The sequence below is a fragment of the Phymastichus coffea genome, unplaced genomic scaffold (genome assembly GCF_024137745.1).
Source record: "Phymastichus coffea isolate CEN01 unplaced genomic scaffold, Cenicafe_Pcof_1.1 PCOF00001, whole genome shotgun sequence".
Classification (NCBI taxonomy): Eukaryota; Metazoa; Arthropoda; class Insecta; order Hymenoptera; family Eulophidae; genus Phymastichus; species Phymastichus coffea.
The window spans coordinates 16685326-16711846 of NW_026706812.1; the positions used below are offsets into that span (position 1 = coordinate 16685326).

The window sequence follows — 26521 nt, forward strand, 5'->3', positions numbered from 1 at the left end:
GAGCGAGGGCGAGAGAGAGTGAGAGCGAGGGCGAGAGAGAGGAGAGCACGCCGACGAGACTGAACGAGCAGGGCGCAATGAGCGGGGAGCCGCGGCGGCGCGGGTGGCGATGAGCGGCGGGCGCGGGGCTCGCCGGTGAGCGGCCATGGCCCGGCCGGGCCGGCCATGTTCTCCGAGCTGTGCAGGGAGACCCTGCGCAAGGCCGCGGTCTGCCGCGGGCGCTCGGCGGCGCCCGCCCGGGAGGCCGGCGCCAGGCGGCGCCCCGCCAGGCCCACCAGCCTGGGCGCGCGCAGGGCTGGCAGCGGCCTGGAGTCGCGCGACGGCCGACGCGCGCCCTACGCCGCCGACTGCGCGCTCTGCTGCTGCGAGGCCGCCTGCGAGGCCCGCAGCTGCCGCGGGGCCCGGCCGCGCCGGCCCAGGTCCGCCTCGCCCGAGCTGCTGCCGCCGCGCGTGCGGCGCCTCCACCGCTGCCGCGCGCGCTCCTCCAGCTCGTCGTCCGGGCCCTCCGACGACGAGTCCTCCGCCTCGAGCGACGAAGGTGAGCCGAGGGCAGCACCGTCTCGGGGGTCGGCTCGGGACGGGGACGGCCTTTGAAGGGGACGAAGAGGGGATCCGAGAGTCGGCCTCGGGGCAACGGGGGAGAGGCGGGCCAGTGCCGCGCCGTGCTGCGCCCTGGCGATCGGTTCGAATGCAGCCTCGTCCCTGTCGACGCCGCGAGTCGCGCTGCCGCCAGGGAACGAGCTCGACCTCTCTCGTCCTATTGTCGCGGCTCTGCGAGCGGAGCGCCGGCTCTGGCGCCGCGCGGGACGTTTCCCTTTGTTGCGCTTTCCGCGCGAATCAAATCTGACTCCTCTGGCGCGTCGCAACTCAGCGAACTAACCTTGCTTTCGTTTCTGTCTGTTTCAGGTAAGCGTCTTCGTACATTGGCTAGCCGAGCCCGCCTCAGCGTAAGTTAAGAGCGCCGTTGTCATCGTGGAAAGGCCCGACTCGGGTAACATATTTGCAAGCGTCGTCCGCGTTCATTGACAAATTGAATTAGGCGTGACTCAACGTAGTGTCCATAGTGCGTTGACCTGCGGCGTGGCATTCGATTAAAATGCGGATCACGCGGCCTCTGGCTTTCCGGGCTTCGGCGCTCATTTACATGTCGCTCGAACGCAACGCACATCGTCCGGCAGCATCATTATTACATTCGTTGCGCAATGATTTTCAATACACCTCGATCGAGGCCCTCCATTTTGATGTTCTGCCTGTCGTTCGAAAATCGATACGTATTTATCCAGCAAATATTTTTAGCTCTGAACCGGCCGATCAAATTTATTTGCGCACGAAAATCCAATGGCCCGTAAAAGTGCGATGCTCGTATCAACTGCGCAACTAATTTAACCGAGTTTCGCCATTTCGTATATAAACTGTTAATCATCCACGCGCGAACGGACGTTTGTTGTTAATCGATACGAGTTCACATCTAATTTTCGTAGACTCGAGGGTATTCTCTATCAACATCGAAACTCTTCGATCTTAATCAAACTAATTAATTATTTAATAGGAATAATATAATCGAATAAAACGCATGAAATTCAAATAGATACGGAAAATTGAACGCGCATAAGCATATTCGAATGCTGCTCTGCTTCGACTTGTTTCTTAAGCTATTAATGGTTTGCGAAACAAACATTTAATTAAAAGCGATGACAGTTCAGAAAAGCGGCCTGAAACAGCACGATTAGTCGGCTCGAAGCAAGGCGTTCATCTTATCGACGTCGAGAAATTCGTACTCGACCATCATAGTCTGCGTTTCAAAATCTTTGTTGGCGTGATACTTGATTTCGACGACCATATCTTGTTTTGATGACAAACTGTTGGCAAAGTGACCTACTTTTTCTCGAGGGCTCACGTAATATCTGCAACAACACATCAACAATTACCCACCTTTGCCCGGGACTCGTCTCGCTCGTGCGTAAGCTACTTTCTTGTGCGCGGGCACTCAGATTTCCACGGGCGCAAACGTCCGCGCGAAGCTCCAATCCAGCAGTGTCCACGTGTGCTGTCAGTTCGCGCGCGCGCACCTTGCGATAGTTGGACGGCCAACCCGATCGCCGATCGGTCGTCATTTTAAACGAGAGTGCGCGCAGGCAAGGATTATCCGGGTTATTGTGTTTCGCCGAGCGCCGCGTTCGATCAGCTCGCGAGGACCGGTTCATCGCGTAATGAGGCGGAAACGAGCTGATAATCAGCAGATTACACAACTTGTATGAAAACGAACTTTGTCGAAGAACGAGGAGACGACAGACCGAAAATGAGACGAACTTACGTGGTCAACAAGTTGGTTGGATTGGGCTCGGTATCGTCGTAGAGGGAAATCGTGGAGACTCGAATGTCGTCGCTGAGAGGTGGCTTCGTCTCGTCCTGGAGGACGAAGGATATGGAAATGACGTTGACGACGTGATCGGCCGGGGCTCGGAGGTACCAGGTGCAATTAGTCAGGCTGGCCGCCGCGGAGTGCAGCCCGAACGTTTGCTCGAGCACGCCGTACGACTCCGACACGCGTTCGCCGCACCCTACAAGCCAACGGCTCGGCTTACGCTCCTGAATATTCAAACTGGTCAGGGCTAAGCGTTCGACTTACGGACGGCGATGCGTCGCTTCTCGTTCGCGCGAAGAGGGCCGAAGATCTCGCTGCAAACAAGAACAACTTTTGAGCATTCCGTAGGCTTTCGAAAAGCTCGCAACGCTCGAAAACCTCTTGAGACTGGGCGCGGTGAATCGTAGCCAGTAGCCTTCGTCGGGCCGGGACTGTACCGCGACTAGCAGGCAAACCAGAGGGGCCAGCAGCAGCAGCGGCAGCAGCTTCATGTTCGATTGCCGAGTCCGATCGGTGCGGCGCGCTGGCGAGACGAGCACGAGGAGCTGGCTGACCGGCGACTGATCCGATGCGATTCACTTCTGTCTTGGTGGGGAGAAGCCGCGCATATGACTTTCGGTTGTTATTCGTCGTTTTTTCTCCGAAAGAAGCGCGCCGAGCAAACGGCGCACACTCCGGAGCTCGACTTTGATTCGAGGTGCGTGCGATTGCGTCATCGGCAGTAGGCGTACAACGAGAGATGCGTTCTTTGCCACTCGGCGTCTCTCCTTCACCGATCAAAATCATCACGGTATCGAACGATCTTGATGAAATCCATCTATTGCGCAGCCTGTGGATCATCGTCGCTTTTCTCGTCGCGTTTCATGGATATTTGTTGTTGAATCGCTCGTCGTCGCATCACAGGTGATTTCCACCTTCGACTCCTACTTACTCGATGTCCTGGATCGGTAAGCAGCGAATCTGCAGCAAGCCGTCGTCGGCGAACAACGACATCGTCTCGCCGAAGGCGTCCACTCGTCGCTCGGGCAGATTGTTCCGGGCGAGAGGGACCGAGATTGCCGAAGTAATTGGTCGAACCGCGCTACTCCGCACTCCATTATTAATGTGAACATTTTTGTACTATCCGCTATGCGTTTACGCGTATGCAAATACGAGCAGATGGCTGCGACAGATCAATGTTTCATCAAATACTTTCAATTGAAAAATTGCCAGTAATTTTACGAATGCTGTACCTCTGTACACTTTCTTTGAAATACCAGTCATAACAAACAAATGGCACGGCACCGCATATCAACGACAGAAAACTCGAAGTCTTAAGATTCGTACTAACCAATGAATCTACAGTTAACGATACTTCTTTTGCGGGGCCAAAGTGCCAACTGCTTTTCGATAGCCAACCATCTCGTCATTTTTACTTCTTCAAATCCGATTCAAAATAGGTAATTTATAAATAAGTTAGAAGAAAAACGCCATTAGGTATACGTCTGTACACAAGCATAGAAGATGAAGCTTTCGCCAATCAAACGTGCGCATTCCACTTTTAAAAGCTCCAATGCTTTTTGGCTGTTATGTTTTTTATGAGTTAATAAATTATTCGATATGCATTGAAACGCAACATTCAATCTCAAGAGATATTCTATTACACAAGGCCAACAACAAATAAGAATACCAAAATACAAATCAGTAGATTTTCAACTCATATTTGAGAATTTATACTTTATATGAAAATTACGCATGCGTAATATTCGAAGTTACGTAAGATGGAACGTTGCGAATTGCGTGGCGACTGTAAAATCTAAGTAGAACAAGTTTATGTAATATCTTTCATCGATAAGTAAATGGAAGAAAACAAAGTAAAAAAAGAATTGTCGTTACGAATTTCAGTGTTTACATTGTTCAAAATTAAAGTTGAAGCAAAGTACTCGAGCTGAAGTCCACGACATTCTCTACAAGAATATATCAAAATCTAATTATTCTCGAGAGATCCGCGTAGAGTCTCACAGATGATATATAACCGAAACAATTACAGATTGCCGATAAGAACGCTTCATTATGTAGATTCGTGAAGTCGGGAAAAAAATAAGTGACGATTTATCCGGTGACAAAGTGTCGATGGAAAGGCTCTATTCCAACGGATAAATACTCTTTGAATCGCATTGACCAAATTGTCGCGGCGCCCGACTTCCACGACCTACAAGTTCGCGTCGATCTCCGCCGCCGCCGCGTGGCGCATCATCGTCAAATTAGTATTTTACTTTCTTTCAGTTCACCGAAGTTGTTACGCTCCAACACATCTGCCTCGATTAGATTCAAGTACTTACGCGGTCGCGCGTTTATTCGCCTCGACGAGAAACAGTGGCTAACGATCTCGTCGACGTTTGTACACAAGCGCGCAAAGGAATGCTCGCGCTGATTGAGAATTGAAAAGTGCCTTTCATTTTTCAAACTGCCTGCCACGGTCAGGGTTTCGCGTTCCACGGATACGACGAACAATCGGAAAGCGGATTTCAACGTGGTAATGACGTTCGACTCTCAGATGACGACGACGACGGCGGTAGTGGTGAGTCGTAAAAAAAAACTGTAGCTTTGAAAGGCGTTGGAAATAACAAAGAGCGCGCGCAGTCATTAGAAATTCATCGTGCAAACTTAATGTTTTTCCGTGCGTAAAGCTGTCCTAGAAAAATACATTTAGCATAGAAATCTGATTTTCTTTTACGTTTCGCTGCAGCGTCTATCAATTCTGGATGAACGAGTTCCACGTCAACCAAACATCTAGTATGCGTACAAAGGTTTGGATGTACTTTTAACGTTTGTTTGGTAAATGATTGCAAGCTTGTGACTTGAATGAATTTTGTAAGAATTTGTCGAGTACTCCGAAAGCTTTGGTTGACGCGGAGCTCGTTACTCCAAAATTAATGTAGTCTGACAAGAGTAATCTCGCTGCGAAAAAGCGCGACCTGCTTTTAAAATTATGCCATTCGCATGGATTTTTTGGCTATCGGAAGCCCAGATAGAGAGAGGCCATTATTACTTTGGAACAAGAGAGAACGGAGAGGAGGAAAGCAGCGCCGGGAATGCGCTGTCTTCTATTTGCGGCGGCGGCTCACCTGCTTTTGCTCGTGCCGCGCGCGGCGCTGACTTATTCGGCCCTCTAATTGATCGACGGCCAATGCAGCTGCTGCCAAGCCTCGAGTCTTGAGCTTTTGCAACGTAAGTCGCTGTCCTGGCTGCCTCGTCGGCTGTGCGCAGACAGACGACGGCTCCGTACCAGATATTCCACTTGCCCGGAGGTTTTTTGCCGGCAACGTCTGCAAAGGCGCAATTGAGAGGTTCGAGGCGCCGCGGCGGATTTCGCCACTCGTCTACTTTCAGCCGCGGCGACGATGATTTTCAGAGACGCGGTCGTCGGGCCGTGGATGCAGCTCGCTCCGGCCCCTTTTTTCCCGCGCGCGCCGAGAAAGGAGAGCAGGGGGCGAGCCTGGCCAGAAGCGGGGGCGGCGCTGATGAGCTCTCGCGAGTGACAATGACGAGCCGCGATAAATAATGATCAAAGCTGAGCCCCGGCCAAGTTGCCTTTTTTCTTTTTCACGAGCGCACAGCCGCCGCCGCCGTGCGATCGATACGCCCTGGCCGTCCGGCTCCGCAATGCACTCTTCGGATTATTCAGCGGATTATGCAGGCGAACGCGGCCGTTTGCACGCCTGCGACGAAGGAGCTGCTTCCCGGCCCGCTCTGAAAAGGCCAGTCCATCGCGGCGGCGGCGGCTCTTTTGTCCGCGGCATTGTCCGCGCTGCTGCGGCGCTCTCGCATTGTTTCAGCGCGGCCGGTCTGAACGAGCCCGCGGATAAGAGCGCCGGCTGTTTGCGAGTGCTGCCGACGCGCTGTCGTCGTCTCCGCGATCGACCCGACACCTTTTTCTCATTCTCATCGTTCGGCAATCCATCACAGTCGATGAGCGATCGCTGAATCAGCTGCCTCTCAATTGCGACCGACAAATTCAAGGCTTCGCCTCGCTGTTGGCTGCGACTTTTCCATTTTCATTCTTGGCGAAAGCACGGCCACGGAGTCGAAGCGTTTCGTCGAACAAAGCGCGGCGACTACTTAGGTCGACGCCAATCAGAGGGACGTTGGCGGCACGCGAAACGACCAACCAAATTATGCGAAACACCGAAATAATCGATTTTCAAACTCAGCAGAATCAATGCGAATCGGATTGTCGTTCTCCATTTTTTCGAATCACGAACCGTTCCTTGTTCAATTCATACCTGACATCGATCTCCTTCAACAAAGCTTTGATCCAATTGTATCGGATTTTCCGACTCCGGTCTAACAAAAATACACAGAGAAATGAGAAAAAACATTTCAAAACCTCCTGGCTATGACGCCCCCGTACGAGATCGAGCTTCTTGGAGCTTAAACCGGCAACTGAAAAGTCGACAGGAGATAAACGTCTATTTATAAAAAGCGGCCAGCTGCTAGATAAAAGCTTGAATAGCTCGTCGGTTTTTTACGCAAATCTCGAGAGGATAAAATTTAAATGTATTCTTCATAATGGCATTTGAGGTAATTTCATTCTGCTTCGGTTTTGCACTAAAATAAAGCGCGCACAAGTGAAACGAAAATTACGGGCAAGGTGTAGCGACGCCGTACTAAGTAGTTTAAGTGGATTTTCGATATTTTAGGACTTTTTTTTGCTACTTGTGAGAATCGCAGCCGAAAGTGTCGAAAAATGATCGAATGCATTCCAGTAAATTTGTTCGCATAGCGGTGACGTGAAAATTACCGTCAGCTTTTGCTGGATAGGACAGAAATAAGCCAGAGAAAAGTAGGCCGTTAAGCGAGAACGATATATTCGTAAGCATGGCATAAGTTGTCGATAACGCAAATTTTTTTTGTAGTCATCAGCTTCCGTCGCGTGCTATGTGTAAATAAATTTTTGTCTATTGTATCTCCTTCTCGCGGACTGTATTTTATTCGCTAGCTTTTTTGAAAAATCCGGCACGTCATATTTTGGCCATAGGTTTTATTACACGTTGCGAATTGATTTCATCCCAATTAAAAATTATCGATAAGAGATTGCTGTACACTGGCTGGAATTCGTCACGTCCGCGTGCGAAACTGTACGACTCGCTAGATTGATCCACTCGATCTTCAACGCGCCGTTCTTCAACTGTATACGTATATTCGAAATGTACGAAAAGCGCAATATTGTGTTTTTGTCGGTTCGCGGTCGATGCCTCGCAGTTGGGACGAGCACTCGAAATGCGAAATTGCTTGAAACTGCGCTGACGAACGATCGAAAAGCCCTTGCGGGGCTAAATTGTTTTGCCGTGCCTCGCGGCCGGACGTGCACAAGTTGGCAGGGTCGAGTGGGAAAACGGATGGCGAGGTGGCAAGGAGGCGAGCGAGCGAGCTTGCACACGACAGCGCGAGAAAGATCTTTGTTTCCTCGGGCGCGTCTCTTGGAAAGGTGCGGGAGCAGGGCGCTCTCGCGACGCTAGTGTTGTAGTGCTTTTGGAAGGCATTCGGCGGTTCGAAGCTCTCTCGGCTAATTGCAGCGCGAGAAAAAAAGTCGGACAATTGGATTTCGCGTCCCTCCGTATCGGCTGCATCTGCATACGAGCCGCTCGCCCGCTCGAATTCCAACGAGGCTTTTTCTTCGGTTACTCTCGACAGGCGGCCCCGCGAATAAAATACGGCGGGGCTCTGTTTAGATAGGCACCGCCGGCAGCGACTCGCCCGGCCGCAGACAATCGAATCAAACTGCAATTTCCGCGGCGTCGCGCGGCGATGCAATTGGCCCGCAGCAATAGCAGCCCCCTTCCCTTTTCTTTCCGGCCAGACTGTCTTGTCGCCCTCGATGAAAATCCAAGCGACGAACAATTAACAACTGCGTCGCCACGTGCAAATACAGGGAGACCTCGCCCCCCCCCCCACCTCCCCCCGATAATCAACAACTAATTGCACCTTCGCAATCATCCGGCCAGTCCAGTGTGTAATGCTCGGGAGGAAAGCCTCGCGGCGTTCTCTTCGCATTTCATATTGTCATATTGGATAGTCAAGTCCATTAAACTCAAGGTGTCGCTCAGCTTCCACTAGTGCAAATAGCATTTGTCACCACACTGTTTGATCTCGCAGTTCGGTAAAGAAAAGCTGAAATTTCGGTCGACAGTGGAAAAGCCGCTAACTGGCGAATAATACGGTGACGGGGGTCGCGTTGGCAGTCGCGAAACAGGCGGACGATCGAGTCCGAGAAGCCGAGAACGGAGAGAGCCATGAACTAACGCGGCCGCGCAAACTCGACTGGAGCGCGCGAACCAATGATCGACTTGGCCCGGTAGACGTGAAAAGACGACGCGCCGAGGGAAAACAGAGCGAGTTTCTGGGAGTGGCGCGCGCAGCGACGTTAATCTTTATTCCCGCTGGCAGTTCGATATGGCGCTCGTCGTCTCTCAACTGTCGCAAGAACTTTGCATATGCGCAGGTGGACTGGCGCCTCATAAATTGTACGCGACGTGCCCTCGTACTCCCAGACCTGGAGAACGAGGCTGCAGCCCGCTCCTCCGCTGAAAAGCACGAGTCTACCGCGCCGGCGATGACCCGCGGGCCAGCTCACTCGCAACCGATTCTGGCTGGCGCTCCCTTCGCGTCGGATGAGCTGCGCCGCGCAACGGCGAGCAGCTTCGCGGATGTATTCAAGAGACTCACTGTTTTTTTCCCTTTCAGCTGGAGCGACTGCCGATGAGAGCCAAAGGCCCAGCTCTGCGCACAACCGCCAGTCCCTTACGAAAGGTAAGCAGCAGAGGGTCACGGTATTCGGCGATCGACCACGACGACCGATTCCGAGCCAAGCTCGCATGCGCCCATTGCCGCGCGAATGCACGACGCATCGGTAGACCGCGTGGCCTGTTGCATGGTGGACGGGTCGATCGCTCGACTCTTCTGCAGTGACTCCGTGGTCGGTCGGCTCCGTGGGTTGCCGTTGCCTCGACTCCCGGTGGAGTCGGCAAACCCAGCGCTAATTCGTCGACCGTCCCTTCGCGGCTTCCGCGGCAAATCCGCTCGACCGAATGGCCACAGCCGTCAAATTAATTGGCGTGCGGCGAGCGGCACTCGCGGGCGTCGCACCTCGCGAAGATCGAGTAGAGGCGAAGCGACGGTTCGGCTCGCCTGCTCGCTCCGACGTGTTCCTGCATTTCGCTCTCCCCGGACACGTCTACGTCGCTCTGTCCGCTGCCACGTTGCCTCGTTCCAATGTCGTTTTCCCTCGCGTACGCCGCGCAGGCGCTTCAATGGCATTTACGTCTTCTCGCGCGGTGCCTCGGACAGCGACAACTCTTATTAAGCCTCCGAATGAAACAGCGTATCGGCGGTACGCTGCCCGGCAACCACTGTTTCGACTGTATTTGCGTAGTAAGTTGCACGGCATCGTACGCCTTTTCAAGCTCTCTCTCTCTCTCTCTCGTATTTATGTATTTTCTGCAAAGTACACCTGCGTACATTGTCCGAGCGTAAGCAAAGTTTCGGTGCACTGTTTCCACGATGCGCCATCACAGTTGCGCAACTCGACATATTCATCAATTCACGTTCCAAAGTTGTCCGTTCAACGAATGCTTTAGCGATAGTACTGGCGCTCGCAAGCCAAGCGCATCGAGAAAAATTCACTCCGAGCGGTCGAACGAATTCGTACGAGGTGTCATTTGCCTCGCCTAGCGCACACCGATAAATCCGCGTATTCCGCGATATTAAAATCAAACGGATAAATGCTCGAAGCTAGTTAAGATCGGAAAATGTCATCTCGTCGTGCTAAAGACTGGAACGCTCTTTTCAAATTGATTCGGACACGAGAAGTCTCTTATTCGTGATTGGCTGCATATCCGAACAACAGTCCATTAGCAAAGACACTCTCGCGCTAAAAGCTATTGCGTAATTTTTCATTCATACCGTGTCGTGGATATAACGAGAGGCTGCTCGAGCGAGCTAGAGCGTAGTATTTATAAGTCGATTTTTATGCTGGTAAGACGGACGTTGACGCTTGTACCGGCACGGGAAACTCGGCCAGACGTTCGCCGTCAATGAAGCGCCAGTCGACACACTCAGGCACAAGTGTCAAACATGTAATTTTCAACGTTGACGCGTTCGCTTTGTTCACCGCGTCCCACCTTCCAGCAGGTAGATCATCGGAGAAACGTCTACTGTCGTTCCGAGCTTTTCGAATGCAATGGTCGATTCGGCGATAAGTTTCATTCTCATGCTTTTTTTTTTATTTTCATAGAAGAAACGATGCATTGGTTCGCCCGAATTGGATCCGATGAAGATGCAATTCTCGCGTCAGGTAAACTATAAATCGAGTGCTGTGTCCTCTCGTTCAACTTCTAACCATCCGGTTTTTCTCAACTAACATACGATTGTGCGTGTCAAGTACTTGCCGTTTGTTCGTTTTGATATTCTTCAGTGAACAGCTATTCTTCGTTTCGGCCGTCGAAAAATGCTTGAGTTCGAATAAATGTTCGACCGGAAGGGGAACTTTCTCGTTTAGAGGCTATCGGCTGTCGGACGAGCACACTTTTCAACAGCAGACTCTCCCGACCGAAGAGTCACTTGATTTGGCAAGTGCTGATCGTCCGATGACTGGCGCTTCTTATCGAAAAAAATTCATTCGTAACGTTGAAAGGCATGTTGCATGATCATTCATTGTTTTAATCGAGTAGATGTAAAACGACTTTGGGTTTTTTTTGTAACGATCCGGATGGTTTTGCAAGCCTTGCGAATTTGAGTTGACAATGGTAGATACGAATGGAGAAACAAGTAGTTAGAGTATCGTTCGCGAGGCGAATGTTTGGAATTTTGGACCCTCGTTGCAACGCATACACATAGACTCACACACACACACACACACAGAAACATTGTCCAAGAAGGGAATGCGTGTGCGATTGATGAGCATGCAAGAGCCTTTTCGCCAGAGCGTCTCTGAGAGAAAGTATGATTTGTTGTTTGAGCAGATTTGAGGCAGCGCAATAGTCACGATTTCGACGCAGACTCTCTCGACGGCGATCATCCATACGAATATCAAGGTGAACTCATCCACATTCGTTTTCTATAAGACAATGATTTTGCTCCAACCACGCGTCGGCTCTTTTCGTTCTTACGTGCCATACGTTTGCATCGGCGGCTCGCCCGTAACTTGGCCCGCGACTCTCGTCCACGCGCACGGGGAGGCGAAAGAGGCGCTCGCCGAGTGCTCGGGCCAAGCTACGCGCGGAGCCGCGGACCAGCGGGAGGAGCGGGTCGCCGAGTGGTCGCCGAGTGGCCACGAATGACCAAGGCTTGCGGGACGTTCGCAGGTCGCGAGCCGACGGCCGCGCTCGGCGTCGGCCCGGGCGTGGAGCGCAGCAACAGCGCCAAGGAGCTGGACCGGGCGCGACTGGTGCGCGAGCGCCAGCAGGAGGAGCGACAGCGCAAGCTGAAGGAGCTGCGCCAGCAGGCGCTCGCCGCGCAGCGCTTCCGCGAGCAGCGCGAGGAGGAGCGACGCAAGCGCATCGAGGAGCTTCGCCTGCGCGACAATGACAGGTACGTCCTCCGTTCGCGCGGCCTTCGCCTACTCCTTCGTCTCGGTTGTCGCGGCCCTCGCGTACTCGGCTCTTGCTCGGCGACGGATTCGTCGGCGGTTGGTTTTCGGGAAAGTGCAGCTTCTGCAGTGCGAAGTCTTCCTGGAGCGACCCGGAGCGAAAGTTACCGTTCTCTTCGCAGTGCACTGTTTTTCAAAATGCTTTACGGCGCTTCACATCGAGTTCGAAAGTAATCGACCAAGTCTTTTTCTTTCGTAGATGGCGGTTCGCAAATAAACTCATTAATTTTTCCTGCAACCTCGCCGCGGCAGCTTCAACGAGGCTCCGAGCCTCGTAAGATCAATTTTTCCCTCGGCGTTTTCAACTTTTCGGACGAAACGGCAGTTCTGCGCAATTACGCGTTACTAAAAAAAAAACTCGAAAATCCATGTTTTCAACCGTTGACGAATCCATCGATGCGTAATACCTCAAACTCCAACGCTGTGTAATGCCTATTTTTATTCGATTTTTTTTTCACAATGACATACGTTTCGGAAATGAATTGCCGATATTGTTTTAATCTATACTACATTCGACTTTAATTTTACAAGTTATCAATGAAATCCAGATCAAATTACAAGTTCAACAGGTTGTAACTCAACATATAAAACTAACGGTTTTTCGTGTGATTTATCAAAGTAATATGAATCAGTCTAGTATGCAATTACGAAAAAATTCAGATTCACGAATAAACCTGATGAGATAAAGGAAACAGGTCGTTTAAACGTACAAATAGCATCAGAGTTCGGATGCCTTTTCAAAACGGTAACTTGCAGCCTATAACTAGCAACTGCAAACGAAAAGTGGTAGAAGTACATTGCCATCGATGAAAAAATCCATTTACAACAACCAGTTGCTGACAAGTCGCTACAATTAGGTTATCTCTGGTCCAATTTAACTATTTATTTGATTCCATCGATTTCAACTAACATTGTCGATACATCGGATAACAAGCGTATTCGTACAACTAAAGTAAATGAAATGGCTGGCCAAACAATTCATGGCGTTGTATATATAGATATTCGAAACTAATGATCGAATTGTAAGTAAATATTTATAATGTAGGAAATCGATAGAATAATATGAATATTATATCAGTCCGGATGTTCTTCCTATTTACATAACCTAGTATTTTCATATGAAATATCAACGGTAATTGGAGAAATAAACAGATAAACATATAGTTACTTTTAATAAAAACAATAATTAAAAAAATAGATACTTAAAAACAGCTTTTTAATCATTTTTTTTCCGCTCAACTTTAGCCAAACGTTCTTATTCGAGGTATTTATTTCATTATTGTTAATATTTCGTACGAAAACTACTTTGTTCTATGCCGTCTACGCTATTTTCGGTTTGAAAGTGGTAGTCACTTGACTTTTAATTTTAAAGCTTATTTTTGCAAAAAAGTTGCATGAGAAAAGGACCTATATAGCGTTGAAGCTTCAGAGCTTGCGCATCGATTGATTCGTCAACTCTTCAATTAGACCAATTAGCTAAATTCTGGTGACAATCGGAAAGGAAAGAATCGTGGATTTTCAAGTTACTTGATACGTGGATAACTTTGCACAGTTGACATATCGTTAAATAAGATTGAATCGACGAGGAAAAAATTCAGCTTACATAGTTGAAAGCCTTCTTTAAGTTGCTGCGGTAGAATTAAAAGAAGTCAATTAGTTTATTTGTAAAGGGTAATCTCCGTAAGAAAATTGTCCAGTCGATGGTTTGCTCGATTTCTACTAAGTGGCAGCTGTCCAAAGTTGCCCGAAACAGCTTGAAAATTCGAGTTTTTTTCCCTCCGAACGTCACCACAGCTTTGCCGATCGGTCTCGATAAATCGCGAACTAATCCATCGGTGCGCGAGATCTGAAGTCACATTTCCACTTTTTTTTTGCGAAGATACGAGTCAAATGACTATCATTTTCAAACCGACGGTAAAGTGGCACTACGTTAGCATACTCCCCACCAAAATCTTAGATCCCATTCGGTTGTTGATAGTCTCCATGCTGTAGATGGACATTTTTATCGACGGCAAGTCACCTCCGTGAACACGCAGTCTTGTTGGGATATTGGGCCGTTGCGACCTCCCGTGGCGCAAAATATTATTAAACAAGCACGCACTCAACGCGGAAAGCACAGGCCAAAGTGATGCTTTTCTAACAATCGAAAAATCGGGCAAATGAGTAGATGCCAATTAAAACCGCAGATGATTTCTCCAATAAGCGAATACAAGAATTTTGAAAAAGAAAATTGAAACGAGACGTGCCGCTCTAAAGTGCGTCATCCGGCGTCAAGGTTGGCACGCGTCTATTTACAAATGCCTTTCGTTATTACGTGAAAACCTCGCGGTTTCCCCGTGCGGTCCGCGTGAAAGTGCTTGTCTGTTCCTGCTATTTGGCGCCACGTCAGGTCGCAATGATCTAGATATCGGACTAGCGTCACACGGTACGTAGTTAGTACCTCAAATCAGGTTTGTGACGAGAATCGATGAACTGATCACGCGATTGATAGTCGATGGAACGAGTAAGATTTTTATCGTTGCCGTTCGCTAGTTCGCAAACGATTGACGATCGCTCAAAATAAGCAAAATAAGTCTTGGACGCCGGGGAGCTGGCGCCTCGGTCAACGACGTAAGCCTCGAGCTACAGGTTCCAATGATCTTTCGTCGTTACTCAAGGAAACAATCAACCTGGCGGCGACGTTGTCCCGGGTACCATCAGCTCGCGATACGAACCAACGATTGGCTTTACGAATAAATTTTCCAAGAAGCTGCTCCGAGACGTTGGGTGCCGAGGACAGCGCACGCGACTTGGCTTATTCGCTTCGAGCGGCAATCGCGAAGGAAACCAACGAACGGCAACGACGAGAGTCGCTGCTCGGTCCGCGAAACGCGCGACGACGCGGTCGGGCGATCGAGCACCGCGAAGCGCCGACTTCGGACGCAGGCTCCGGGCGCGAGGGCCTCTCGCTGACCGAGCGCGTGACCGACAGGCGAAGCCAGGTGGAGGAGCGCAAGCGGCTGATCTGGGAGGCGGAGCGCGACAGGCGCGAGGCCATCCTGCGCAGGAACCAGGAGCGCGAGGCGCGCATCGAGGCCAAGCGCAAGAACGAGCGCTCGCAGATCGTCTTCGCGTTCGGCAGCTCGACGCCCCGCATGCTCGAGCCGGCGGACACGGGCGGCTTCTGGGGCACCAGGCGCGCCACCTCCACGTCCAACGTCATGTTCAGCAGCCTGCACCAGACGAGCAGCTCGGCCGGCCAGCCGGCCTTGGCGGCCGCCCAGCAACCAGCACCCGGCGCCGCTCACCAGGCGCAGCTCCGAGCGCGAGCTCGACGGCAGCAAGAAGCGCGCCGCCTCGGCCGGCGGCGCCGACCGCAAGCCAGGTCAGTGCCCGACCCCCTCCGCTCCCGTCCCGCACCCTCCGCTCGCTTCGGAGCACTTGGACCGTCCGGCTGTCTGGGCTTTGGTGCACTCGGCTCTCGCGCGCTCGTCCGTTTGTCGCTGGCGCGCGCCTGCAGAGTAGTGGCCGTGGACCAATGGATCGTTTGTTCGCAGCATCGGAAAGCACGTTAATCCGAGATGGCGATGGTGTTGGTGGTGGTGGTGGTGGTGGTGGTGGTGGTGGTGGTGGTGGTGGTGGCGGCGGCACATCGTTGTGTTTCGCGCGCGGGAGCCGCGGCGAAGCTGGTCGAGCGGCGGCGAGGCCGACTCGGCGGGTTTCGTCGGCGGTGGCTTCGGGCGGGGCGCGTCCGGCTCGCGGCGAGCGAGCCCGCGCGAACCGCTCGGAGCAACGGCTGAGCGAGCGGCTGCCTGTGCTTGCAGATATGCGAATGTCCTCGTCGATGTACGAGGTGTTCAATTGGAGTAGCGCGGCCCGAGCCCTCGCTAACCCCTGCGAGCGCTAACAAGAGAGCGAGTCTCTCGTTGCCCCCCCAGCACCGACCGCCTTCTCCATCGACGATCTGTCCTATCGTGCGACGCAGCGCGGTGAGTCTGTCCTCTCTTTCAAGCGCCCTCGCTTCGCTCGTCGACCGCTCTCCAGTAGCCAGTAGCGCACGCCCGCGAGCGCTCGAGCCCGCGACCGGCCGACTTCCTCGGTCCGTCGCTCGCTCGCTCGCCTCTCGCGCTCTCGGGCCGTCTGTCGCTTGCTCTCCGCTTGTTCACCCGCCCAAGCTCCGACCCCGCTGTAGCTGCGTCAACGCCGCACGCGCTTCCAGTGTGCTCTCTCTCTCTCTCTCTCTGTCTGTCTGTCTGTCTGTCTGTCTGTCTGTCTGTCTGTCTATCTGCCTCACTCTCTCTCTCTCTCTTTCTCTCTCTCTCTCTCGCTCGCTCGCTCGCTCGCTCGCTCGCTCTTTGCATCGTAGTTGTTGCCTCGCCCGGCAGCGTCCACTCTCCCCGGCGTCGGAGCCGGGGGGGAGCGCGGCGCCAGTCGGCGGGCGCGGTTGTGACGCCGCGCGTGCATTGTCGCAGGTGAGGAGGGCGCCGAGGCAGCGGCGGGCGTGAGCACGCGCTTCGCGAACCGGCGCCGCACGGACCTGGTGCCGACGCTGCCGTCGCCGCGGGAGGGCCGCGAGCCGCCGGGCGCGGCCGGCAGCGGGCGCAGCTCCAGCCTGGCGGCCAGCAGCAGCAAGGCGTTCGCGCGCAGCCCAGGTAGGACATACTCGATGTCGAGGCTGGACCGGCTGGCCCAGCCGCGCAGGCGCGCCGGCCCGCCGGCCGGCCTGGCGCAGGCGAGCATGAGCCGCAGCATGAGCCAGCTGGCGCGGCCCGCGCCGGCCCCCGGCCTCGGCCGCCCGGACAACTCGCGCAGCATGGGCGCGCTGCCCGGGCCCACGCGGGCCGAGCGCCTGCGCCGCAAGGCCCGCGAGCACGCCAACCCAGGTAAGCCGCCGCGTGTGTCGCCTCCCCCGCGCCGCGCCGTGCCCCGCCCCCCTCCGGCCCGAGCGGCCGCCCTCTCCGCTTCTCTCCTCCTCTGCGCTGCACCTCCGTGGGCGCCCGCGCGCGGCGGACCCCTGCTCCGAACGCCTGTCGCCGACTGGGAGCACACACGTTCTTCGCATGTTTTGTAGAGGCAAAGGCGAGAGCCTCCGTGGGGCTGCCGTGCCGAGCAGGCTCTCGGCTTTGCATCTTTGAAAGCTCGATAACGGCCAGTACCAGGCAGCTTTTTGGAACTCAACGGTGATGGTAACAAGCTATCTCTTCGCTCTCGGTAAGACCTATCATATTTGTTTAGTTGGCTAACACCAGATAACAGCGACAAATCAAAAAAACAAGTGTATTTATTGTGCAATCACGCCATTTTTCTCCAACCTCGCTCATTTTCTCCGTTCTGCTGCTTATTCTTGTCTGCTCTTCGAGCCTCTTCGAGCCTCGTCGAGCGGCTTCCACCGTGTTCACTTTCCCCTTCAAACTTGATTTTTTGTTTTGTTCCAATTAATTTTTTTGTTTTCTTGCTCGTTTTAACAGTCTATTGGCGTCACAGACCTGCTTCGACTGTTAGTGGTGGGCATGACACATTGTTTGAATTAACATTACTAACGACAGCTTACGTACACTTGATTTGTCGTAAGATCGCGTGGCGAGCACACCGAGTAGTTTAACTTATCACTGATGCGTAGTCGAAGACGTCCAGAGAGCACTCTAACGAAGCACCTCTAGAGCGGTTGGTAAAAAGTTTAGCGTTTGGTTGACCGGCAACGCTCGAATTTGGGCTGCTGCGTGCACGTTGGGGGTGAAAGGCCCACTCGATAGCGTCACGCAAAGAGCACAGGGTGCCGAGTTTCGAAGCAAGCTCTCGTCGACGCGCGGAGAAGCTTGAAGCGCGGAACGCTGCGGGCTTCGGCCGTTCGCCAGCCGTTCCGGCTTGAAGCTCGCGCGAGCAGCGAGGTAGAATGGGAAGGACGGACGGCGGCTGAAATAAGTAGGCAAGAAGTGGGCAAAATGTTGGACGGTGTCGGTAGGTCTGCGCAGCGGCGAGGTGACGCCCAACAGCCCGTCGCGGCCGCACAGCTCCATGAGTCAGCAGAGCGCCAGCTCGAGCGTGGCCAGCAGCACCGTGAACCTGCGCCCCAGGACCGGCACGCCCCGACGACCCAGGCCAGCCTCCATCGCCGGCACCGGCGTCACCACCTCTCAACACAGTGAGCACTCTCATTCTCTCTCACCCGCCTCGACCATCGACCGAGCACCAGCCGACCACCCGCGCCAGCCGCCCGCTCGCCCGCCTGCCAGCCGCCGGATGCGACCCCTCCCCTCCCATGCGCATTGCACACATAAATACATCGTCGCAGCCCAGCGCGGGCCGGCAGCGAGGCGACGCTAACGCGAGCTCCGGCCTTTCGCAGACGAGGCCGCCAAGCAGCAGAAGGACGCCAAGCCGCCGCTGCCCAAGGCGCACGCCGGCGGGACCGGCGGGACCGGCGGGGCCGGCACGCCGCGCAAGCCCGCGCCGCCGGCGGCCAAGCCGGAGCGCCGCAGCGCGCCCGCGCCGCCCAGGAGCGCCAAGGCCTCGCCGCGCGCCACGCCCAGGCCCAGCCCGCTGCAGAGCCCCGGCGCCGAGCCGCCCGGCCCGCCGGACGAGGGCCCGGCGCCCGAGGAGCCGCCCCGGCCGGAGGAGGACCTCGGCGACGAGCAGCAGGCCGACATGACAGGTGGGGGGGGTGACGCCGAGCGCCGGCCCCGGGCGCCGCCTCACCGACGACCCGCTTCTGTTCGCAGCCTCGATGATCCAGAAGATCCGCATCACCACGGAGGAGGAGGCCAAGGCCGCGCTGGCCGAGCGCCGCCGCCTGGCGCGCGAGCAGGCCGAGCGCGAGGCCGAGCTCGAGAAGCAGCGACGGGTGGGTGCCGCGAGCGGCGGCGGCGCGCGGCCCCGCAGCCGCTGACCGCTGCTCGCCTGCCGCTTGTTGCAGGAGCAGGAGGCGACGCTGGAGGCCGAGCGCCTGCGCGCCGAGGAGGAGGCGCAGCGCCGGCTCGAGGAGGAGACCATCCGCCTGGCGGAGGAGGCTCGGCTGGCCGAGGAGCAGCGGCTGCGCCAGGCCATCGAGGAGGCCGAGAGGCGCCAGGAGGAGGAGCGCAAGCGCCGCGAGGACGAGCTCCGGCAGAAGCTCGAGAAGGAGGAGGCCGAGAGGTCGGTGTCGTCGCGCCCGCGGCTCGCCTCCGACGGCCTCACGAGCGCTCGCTCTTTTCAGGCAACGACTCGAGATGGTCGAGCGCCAGAAGAAGAAGGAGGAGGAGGAGAGGAACGCCAGGCGCAAGCGCGTCGAGGCCATCATGTCCAGGACCCGGGCGAAGAACCAGCCGAACGCTCAGAAGGTAAGCCGCTCGGCCGATCGCGGGCCTGCAGCGACGCCTAACCGCCGATGCTCGGCAGGGCGACGGCACCGACGGCGACAAGTCCAAGGAGGACAGCCCGAGCGAGGAGAGCAAGTCGGCCCCGGGCGACGACAAGTCCGCGCAGAGCCTGATGACCAGCAGCCTGCTGTCGGAGGCGACGCTGCAGCTCATCAGAAGCGAGCAGTGTGCCCACGAGGCGAGCGGCGAGGGGGACGTCGTGCGCAACGGCACCAGCCACCCGAGCAACGGAGTCGGCGAGCCCGCCGGCAAGCATCAGCAGCAGCAGCAGCAGCAGCAGCAGCAGCAGCCGTCGTCGTCGCCACAGCCGCAGCCGCCGCAGCCACCGCAGCCGTCGCTCGTCGACAACGAAGAGCTCAACGGACACCGCAACAACGGCTCCAGCCACGGCAACGGTATCGGCATCGACACGCAGAGCATCGCTCTCGACAACGCCACCGTGTAAGTACGCGATGGACTCGCGGCCGAGACTGCCCGTCGTTGTTTGCGCTCGGAGTGCGACTGGCTCGACTGAATCCTCGCCGGGAGATAGCGACGAGAACAGGCCGCCGACCATGCTGTCGGTGTCGCAAGCGCCGTGCTCGTCGCGCTGCTCGTCCTCTTTCGCGCTCGTCGCTACTACTTGTACTTTCGTCGATTTTTAATATTATCACGTGTTATTGTTGAGCAAAGTTTTATATGCGCAATCGTGGACTTAAGTCCAACTTGATTTTTTAGTTTTTCTGGTTTTCACGACCAAATGGCCGTCGGTTTATTGCTCTTTCAATTTCATTCTTTCAAATTCATTAATTAATTTTTTCGTAGCCATTAACATTGAGTCTGGTCTGTACGTGGAAGGAATATTAAAGTATCGAGCTTCTTTGATTATTACCAAATACTAAAATGAAACGATAAGCATTATTGAACTTCTAGTGCGGTTATCAATGACGAATACATACATTAAAGTATTAATAATTTATGATGCCATGATATGTCCGTTGTGCAAAGTAAACTTTAAGTGTCTGCGTGTGTCTCACGTTTGCGCGTTATATGCTACCAAAGCATACTATTATTATTATTATTATTATTATTATTATTATTATTAAAGAAATTAATGCAAATCAAACGGCGCTCCTATTAACTTTATTTATAAACAGTTGGTTACTACTGTAAACTGCAGTGGCTTGATAAATAATTATAATCTTCTTGTTACTTGCAAATTAGCATCGTTTGCAGAAATATGAAATCAGTCAGAAGCATGAAAGTTGTGAAGGCAGCACTTTCTTGGGATGTCTCGAAATCAAATAAGATAGAAAGGAACACGATTGCAAACATTTCATGAAATAACGAATAATATAAGAAACTGTCTGCTATTCATAAAATTTAACTTTGTAACAGAATCTGATAAATTTCACGATAGCGGAGGGGATACTCGCGAGTATAATTACACTACGCTCATTGTACATTGCAAAAGTAGCCAGAAGAGTTGACTATTCTATGATGATCACCTCTCGCCAATAACATATTTTTGTGATTAACTGCCGCTGAACGAATAGACATGATATTACATGTGAAAATTATGCTACCCACAAATTTGTATATTGTAACTGTACATTATCATCATCATGTATATTTTAATTCTACCAAGAGAAATATGTGTGTTTACTTTCTCCAGTCTAAGATATTTATTAGCCTGTTAATTTTATTAATAACAATTCAAGAATGACGCTTTATTATACGCATAATCATTATAAATTCATTCGATACATTTTCCAAGCGTATATGCTTGCGTTATTTGTATCAAATTGATGCCAGTAAATTCATACATAGTACATTTTTATACAAACTATCTAGCGATTTCTTTCAAACTACATTAGAACCTGTTTTTGATAAGAACAAGTTATGCATTCTTCAAATGTGAAACGAAAAGAAAAACGTTACAAAAATGGTCTCTCGAGTGATTTTTGAGTAATTCATTGCACACAAGTCAATATTAAAAGCGAGGCTATCTAATCTGATGACATTTATAAGCAAAAAAGAACATTGTCATAATTTCAGAATTAATGTTTTGCTGCGATATAACTTAAATTATACAGTGTATATAATGTAAAGTGATCAAAGAATAGGATAAATGCATTCAGTCATCTCAAAACTTGTTCATGATTTGCTAATATACAATAATGAGGGCTTATTAGAGACATTCTTATCGCATTTTTCTTTCCTTTGTTCATAACAGATTAGAATGAAAATCAAAGTATTCAAAGTCTTTTGTAAGCTCGTGTTTGATTAATATTTGATCAAATAAGAGTTTATTAAATTCGATTTAAATTTCATTTTGAAAATCAAAGTATTGAAAGTCTTTAACAAGCTCTTATTTCATTTTCTTCCTTGAAGCCCTTTGAGGTATTTTCTGTTTTTTTTTTTTTTTCTTTTTTAATTTTATGTAGCGATTTCTATAACATTTTATTATCATTTGAATACAAAATTGATTCTAGCCACAGCATATAAATTACAGTCAATTTTAAGAAAAGAAGTCTGACCAATGATCATGTAATACAGAAATTTTTATTCCGTTAACTTATCTATTAAGTGCTTGTGAACTATATATTAACCTGTGCATGTTTCTCATTATACTGTGTAGTATAAATTTATGTAGTGTTTACATATATGTTTTGAACACGATATGTGTATGCGAAATATGCAAATACTTCAACTAAAATCTATAGTCTAAAAACTATTCTTACTATATACGTATTAATATTATTGATTGTGTTACTCAGAATTTGTATTACTATTCACTATTTACACTGTGCAAAAGCTCATAGATCACACCTTTACGACCACTAGTAAACTCATTATTTCACATTGCTTGTTTTTTCATATACGTTGATTGATAAAATTTGGATGTTACGTGTGACAATTCACATTTGTGCGTCAACTTACTGCCTACTTTTGCTGTGTATTAAAGATTTTATGGTTCACCAATGCTCTACTGGTAAACTTATAATGACTTTTGTCTACCTTTTGTTTTGAAAATTCACATAGTCACAAGTATGCGTTGATGCGAACCAATTATTATTTCATTACAACAGTAATGTATGTAGCAGTTTTTGTATGAACCAATCGCAAATTCTGGCTTTGTTAGCGTTTATTTGTACAAGTTATAACAGTGCTCAGGAGACTGTGTTATAATATAGATTAGTATATTTTTTTTATTTACCCACGCCAATTAGACTATTTCAAATTTAGGATTGAAGTTTTATCGTGGGCATCTATATTGAATTTTGCCAACTTTTATTTTAACGTTTTCATAGTCAGAGTTAATATTTTGTTATAATCTTGTGCGACCTTACGGCTTGCTGCTTCAGACTGATAGTTGATCTTCTAATTAAAAAAATACAGTAGTCTTGAAAATAATTCTGCAAAAGAAGTGAACCAAGTTTTTGTAGTGTCCTTGCCATCCTATCAAAGTGGTTTAAAATATTTTGTGTGATTTCTATATCTTTGGTAAAAAAAAATGTTCATATAACCAAACTTTCTGTCAGTCTTATCAAATATCTGTTTAACTTTTTTTTTAACTTTTTGATATGAGAAATTGAGAAAACTTTAGTTTCAGTCAACCATTTCAAACATTTGGTTCGTTTTGTTATTAGTACGTTCTTTTTAATAGAAAGGAAAACAATTGATTTTTTTTTGCTATTTTATTTTGTCTTCTTGCATGAATTAATATTTGGTCAAGTCGAGAAATATACCTATATATTTTTGTTATTAATGTTTCGATCATAGAAGGCGTGGATGTACAATTCGGAACAATAGCATTAATGCTCTAAATTATATAGATATCGAATGTCTTAAGTCGAATTTCGCGATGACTCCTACTATGAATACTTGGAATCCGAATGCTTTTTCAATTTTGTCAAAATGTATATTCCATGTATATAAATGATTCATGACAATGCGTAATTCTTGTAGAATTTGTCGGCAAAAGTATGTGCTTTTAATATAGTTTTAGAGTCAACTGCATAATTATGAATTATTTGATAAAGTTTAGATCTGTTTTGTTGTAAAATTGGGTTATATCAATTACTTTTTTGTTGAATTGATCTTTATAGCAAGCAAAATAACGTCACAAACAACTTGCTCGATCTGTCGGAATTTGACTTGCTGAGCAATAGCAACAGTAGTCCGATATTGATGTCCAACAATAATGAAGACAATGTGAATTCGAATCTGAATCCTACGGCAATACCCTTCACGCCGAATTTCGTCATGCCAGCAGCGACCAATGCCAATCCTTTTCAGGATCCCTTTGTCAGTAATAAACAGCAGGACAATCAAGTGCAAGGTGAGTTTTGTTCTTTCTAAATGGCTATAAACAAAACTTGATAAAACCGAATTTATCCCCTAGAGCTTTTCGAAAATCATTGTGTGTCATGCTTTTCTTTACAGATCTTCTGTCTTAAGAGAGCCGTCAAATCGTATGGATGACTACGATAGATAGATAAGAGAAAGAAAACAACCACGAAACTGATGCAAGTCTGACGTTGAGCGACGTAGACGTCATCGTGGCTTTTGATTCTTCTTAGAGAAAAGTGCAGTGTAAATAAAAAGAGGAGAACGAGATTAATCTGCCGATGAACATAGCTAAACAGGCGATTCAAAGAGCTTTTCGTTATATGTTAAACGCATGGCAGGTTTATCAAGTGTAAAATAATATATAATGTTAATTAATAAGTAATAATGGTAAATAATAATGATTAATATTATTATTAACGATGGTTAAAATACAATACAGGCACACGCGAGCGGTCAACTCTGAAGATCCGACCCGCCTCTTAGTTTGTACAATCTAATATCTTGATTACTGAAACTAACTCCTTAATGGATCTTTACTGTCTTTTTTCCAAGAGATAATTACTGCAAAACTATCGCGCCTAATTGACAACGAGCTCAGTGTGAACATTCGTGTTATTGCACAGATGTGTCAATTAAGCTATAGCACTTCTCAATGGGAATGCAAGATATATGTGTTGCGCGTGTTATTTATTTATTTTTTCTTTTTTCCTCTTTCAATGTGCAATCGAGATTCAAAGCTTGACCTGCTGTGCATTGACGCTAACTCATTTTCTTTGGTCAGTCATGATCAAATGTCAATTTCGACGATGTCTTGAATAGGCTAAGCATTTTTTTCCAAATGGCTTTGTAATATTTTAATTGCGTCTTTTTTTAATGGAAAAATTGTAAAATTTGTTTTCATACTTTACGTCCATAGTGTATTTTTATATTTGTTCGTGATTGTAAACCACCAGTAATGGACTGTGCAGAACTGACAATTTGCGTCATCCCAAGTCTCGAAGCTTGCAATTTAAATGTTTAGCCTAATAAAAAATATTTATACTCTACAGATACAATTGTAAAACTTAATACGTTAGCTTTTTCTTCTTTCATCAAGCAATTTTCATGTTTATTTTTTGTTTACTTTTTTTTGTTTTGAGGCGTGCGCTCACTAGTCAAGCGATTTTAATGTTTTTATTACACTTCGTTCAGAGACTACGATGAGAGATTGTGAGTGAATGAATGTATGATGGTAATGTCTTGAAAAATTATGATTAATAAATCTCAAGAAAGGAATTATATATATCAAAGAAAAATAAGTAATTATAAGATGGATAAGATTGGAATTCAAAGGAATGAAATTATTATTGATACATAAAATTAAATAAAAATTTGTCACATTAGTCTGCCAATATTTCGTCTCTGTTCACTATGCGTTATGTATTTTAACTAAATTTAGTAAAACTTATATTTGTCGGCGGAGCAATGAAATTTTGATGTTATAAATTCACCTTATAGCTCATATAAAGGCGACTGTTATCGGGTAAAGGGTAACCGTTATCGCTTGATTGCTGCGAACGTATATTTTCCAAAAGAGTTGATGCAACAAAAATCACTTGGCCATTGTGGCCTGTGCGTACAGTCTTACGAGTAATTATGTCATAAGGTGCAGCTGAGGCAGCTAATTCAAAGAAACAAAGCACTTACGCATATATTGTTTACGCGAGAAACTAAGCGAAGTGAGATTAACAATTGTTAAAACAAGTCAATGAACTGCATCGCAAGTCTAGCTCAATACCCTAGATTTTTTGAATATAATTAAAAACTGTAATTTATAAATATTTAGTTGATTGAGCTAATACGTTTAAAAATCCACGGTAACTTAATTATTAAGGCTACACAAGTGTACATGTATTAAATATATGTTTTTATCGTAGACAGTGTAAAATAAAGTTTAAAAACAAATGAAAGGAAGCATTTGAAAGAAGGGCTGATTGATATATATCGACGTTATATGCATATATTTGTTATATAGCATTACACACGAATGGGAAAAAACTGGTTATCAATTGAATCGATGAAATTTTAATAGTCGAGAATAGGAAGGCATTAAGCAGAAATAATTAGTTTATTCTGTGTTTTGTAATTAAATTTTCTACTGAATAAATAGATGAATATGAGATTTTTCAAGAAAACGATTGCAATCGAGAAAAATGGACAAAGTATAGAGTTGGAGCGGCAAAATGTTTGCGCGAAATTCAGTGAGCGGCGTGATGGGATGAAGGCAATAAATCGCGCCTTTCTGTCGAAATGATAACTTTTGAAGGTGAAACGTCGAGTGGGCGAGTTAGGCGTGTTTACTTTGTTCATGATTCGGTGCGAGCGGGCTAACGAACCGTATACAGCACGGCACAAATGGAAAAATGCGTACAAAAAGTATGCAGCGCAGCGTAAAAAAGGTTTGGGGGCGTAACGAAGAGAAAGAGTGACTGGGCGATAAGGGTTTTTCGATATTTTTGAGGGGTCGACGAAAGTAAATACACAGAGGTCTGTATGCTTAGGTGCAATTATCTAGCTAGCCCCTCGTCGCTGATTGCGAATTTATATATTTGCGCGATGTTATTGTCTGCGTTGAAAACTCAATCAGTCTCTTTTGTTCGACTGCGATTCGGTCGAGCGGGAGCAATAATCGCTTCTTTCCTCGGATTGGCAACGAGAGCGCGCAAGGCATGTGTTGCATTTTGAAGGATGCGTGGAGCGAAAGAGCGATGCATACGTGAGATGAGTCTTTTGATGGTCACCAGACAAGCCTAAACACTTGGTAATGTAAAAAAAGCCTTGTACGTAATAAATGACTAAAACTACTGGAGTTGTTTTCTC

General features: G+C 49.1%; 2 protein-coding genes across 3 annotated transcripts; one reads left to right on the forward strand and one right to left on the reverse strand.

Annotated features, from left to right (window-relative positions):
• LOC131675547 (eukaryotic translation initiation factor 3 subunit A-like) lies at positions 1-26521 on the forward strand. 2 transcript variants are annotated; one of them, XM_058954569.1, is made up of 17 exons: positions 1-538; positions 9092-9157; positions 10641-10700; positions 11368-11439; positions 11710-11935; positions 14965-15195; positions 15257-15357; positions 16445-16526; positions 16569-16855; positions 17935-18114; positions 18319-18624; positions 18692-18813; positions 18886-19112; positions 19165-19288; positions 19347-19768; positions 23419-23651; positions 23756-26521. In XM_058954569.1, exons 1-17 carry the CDS (start codon positions 166-168, stop codon positions 23767-23769), a joined length of 3126 nt encoding a protein of 1041 aa, XP_058810552.1. In that variant the 5' UTR covers positions 1-165; the 3' UTR covers positions 23770-26521. The 2 variants fall into 2 exon arrangements, with proteins under 2 accessions (XP_058810552.1, XP_058810549.1); XM_058954566.1 differs by lacking the exons at positions 16445-16526; positions 16569-16855; positions 23756-26521 and having other exon boundaries at positions 4-538; positions 14965-15357; positions 18886-19103; positions 23419-23567.
• LOC131675557 (uncharacterized) lies at positions 1523-2971 on the reverse strand. The gene is made up of 4 exons (XM_058954576.1): positions 2744-2971; positions 2630-2679; positions 2315-2561; positions 1523-1904 (listed from the first exon to the last, which is right to left on the reverse strand). Exons 1-4 carry the CDS (start codon positions 2854-2856, stop codon positions 1727-1729), a joined length of 588 nt encoding a protein of 195 aa, XP_058810559.1. The 5' UTR covers positions 2857-2971; the 3' UTR covers positions 1523-1726.

Coding starts and splice junctions, on each gene's coding strand:
- LOC131675547 (XM_058954569.1), top strand. CDS start 166: ATGTTCTCCGAGCTGTGCAGGGAGACCCTGCGCAAGGCCGCGGTCTGC. Junction 9,158..10,640: donor CCGCCAGTCCCTTACGAAAG/GTAAGCAGCAGA, acceptor TTATTTTCATAG/AAGAAACGATGCATTGGTTC. Junction 19,289..19,346: donor ACCAGCCGAACGCTCAGAAG/GTAAGCCGCTCG, acceptor GATGCTCGGCAG/GGCGACGGCACCGACGGCGA.
- LOC131675557 (XM_058954576.1), bottom strand. CDS start 2,856: ATGAAGCTGCTGCCGCTGCTGCTGCTGGCCCCTCTGGTTTGCCTGCTA. Junction 2,680..2,743: donor ACCGCGCCCAGTCTCAAGAG/GTTTTCGAGCGT, acceptor TCTTGTTTGCAG/CGAGATCTTCGGCCCTCTTC. Junction 1,905..2,314: donor CCAACCAACTTGTTGACCAC/GTAAGTTCGTCT, acceptor GTGTTGTTGCAG/ATATTACGTGAGCCCTCGAG.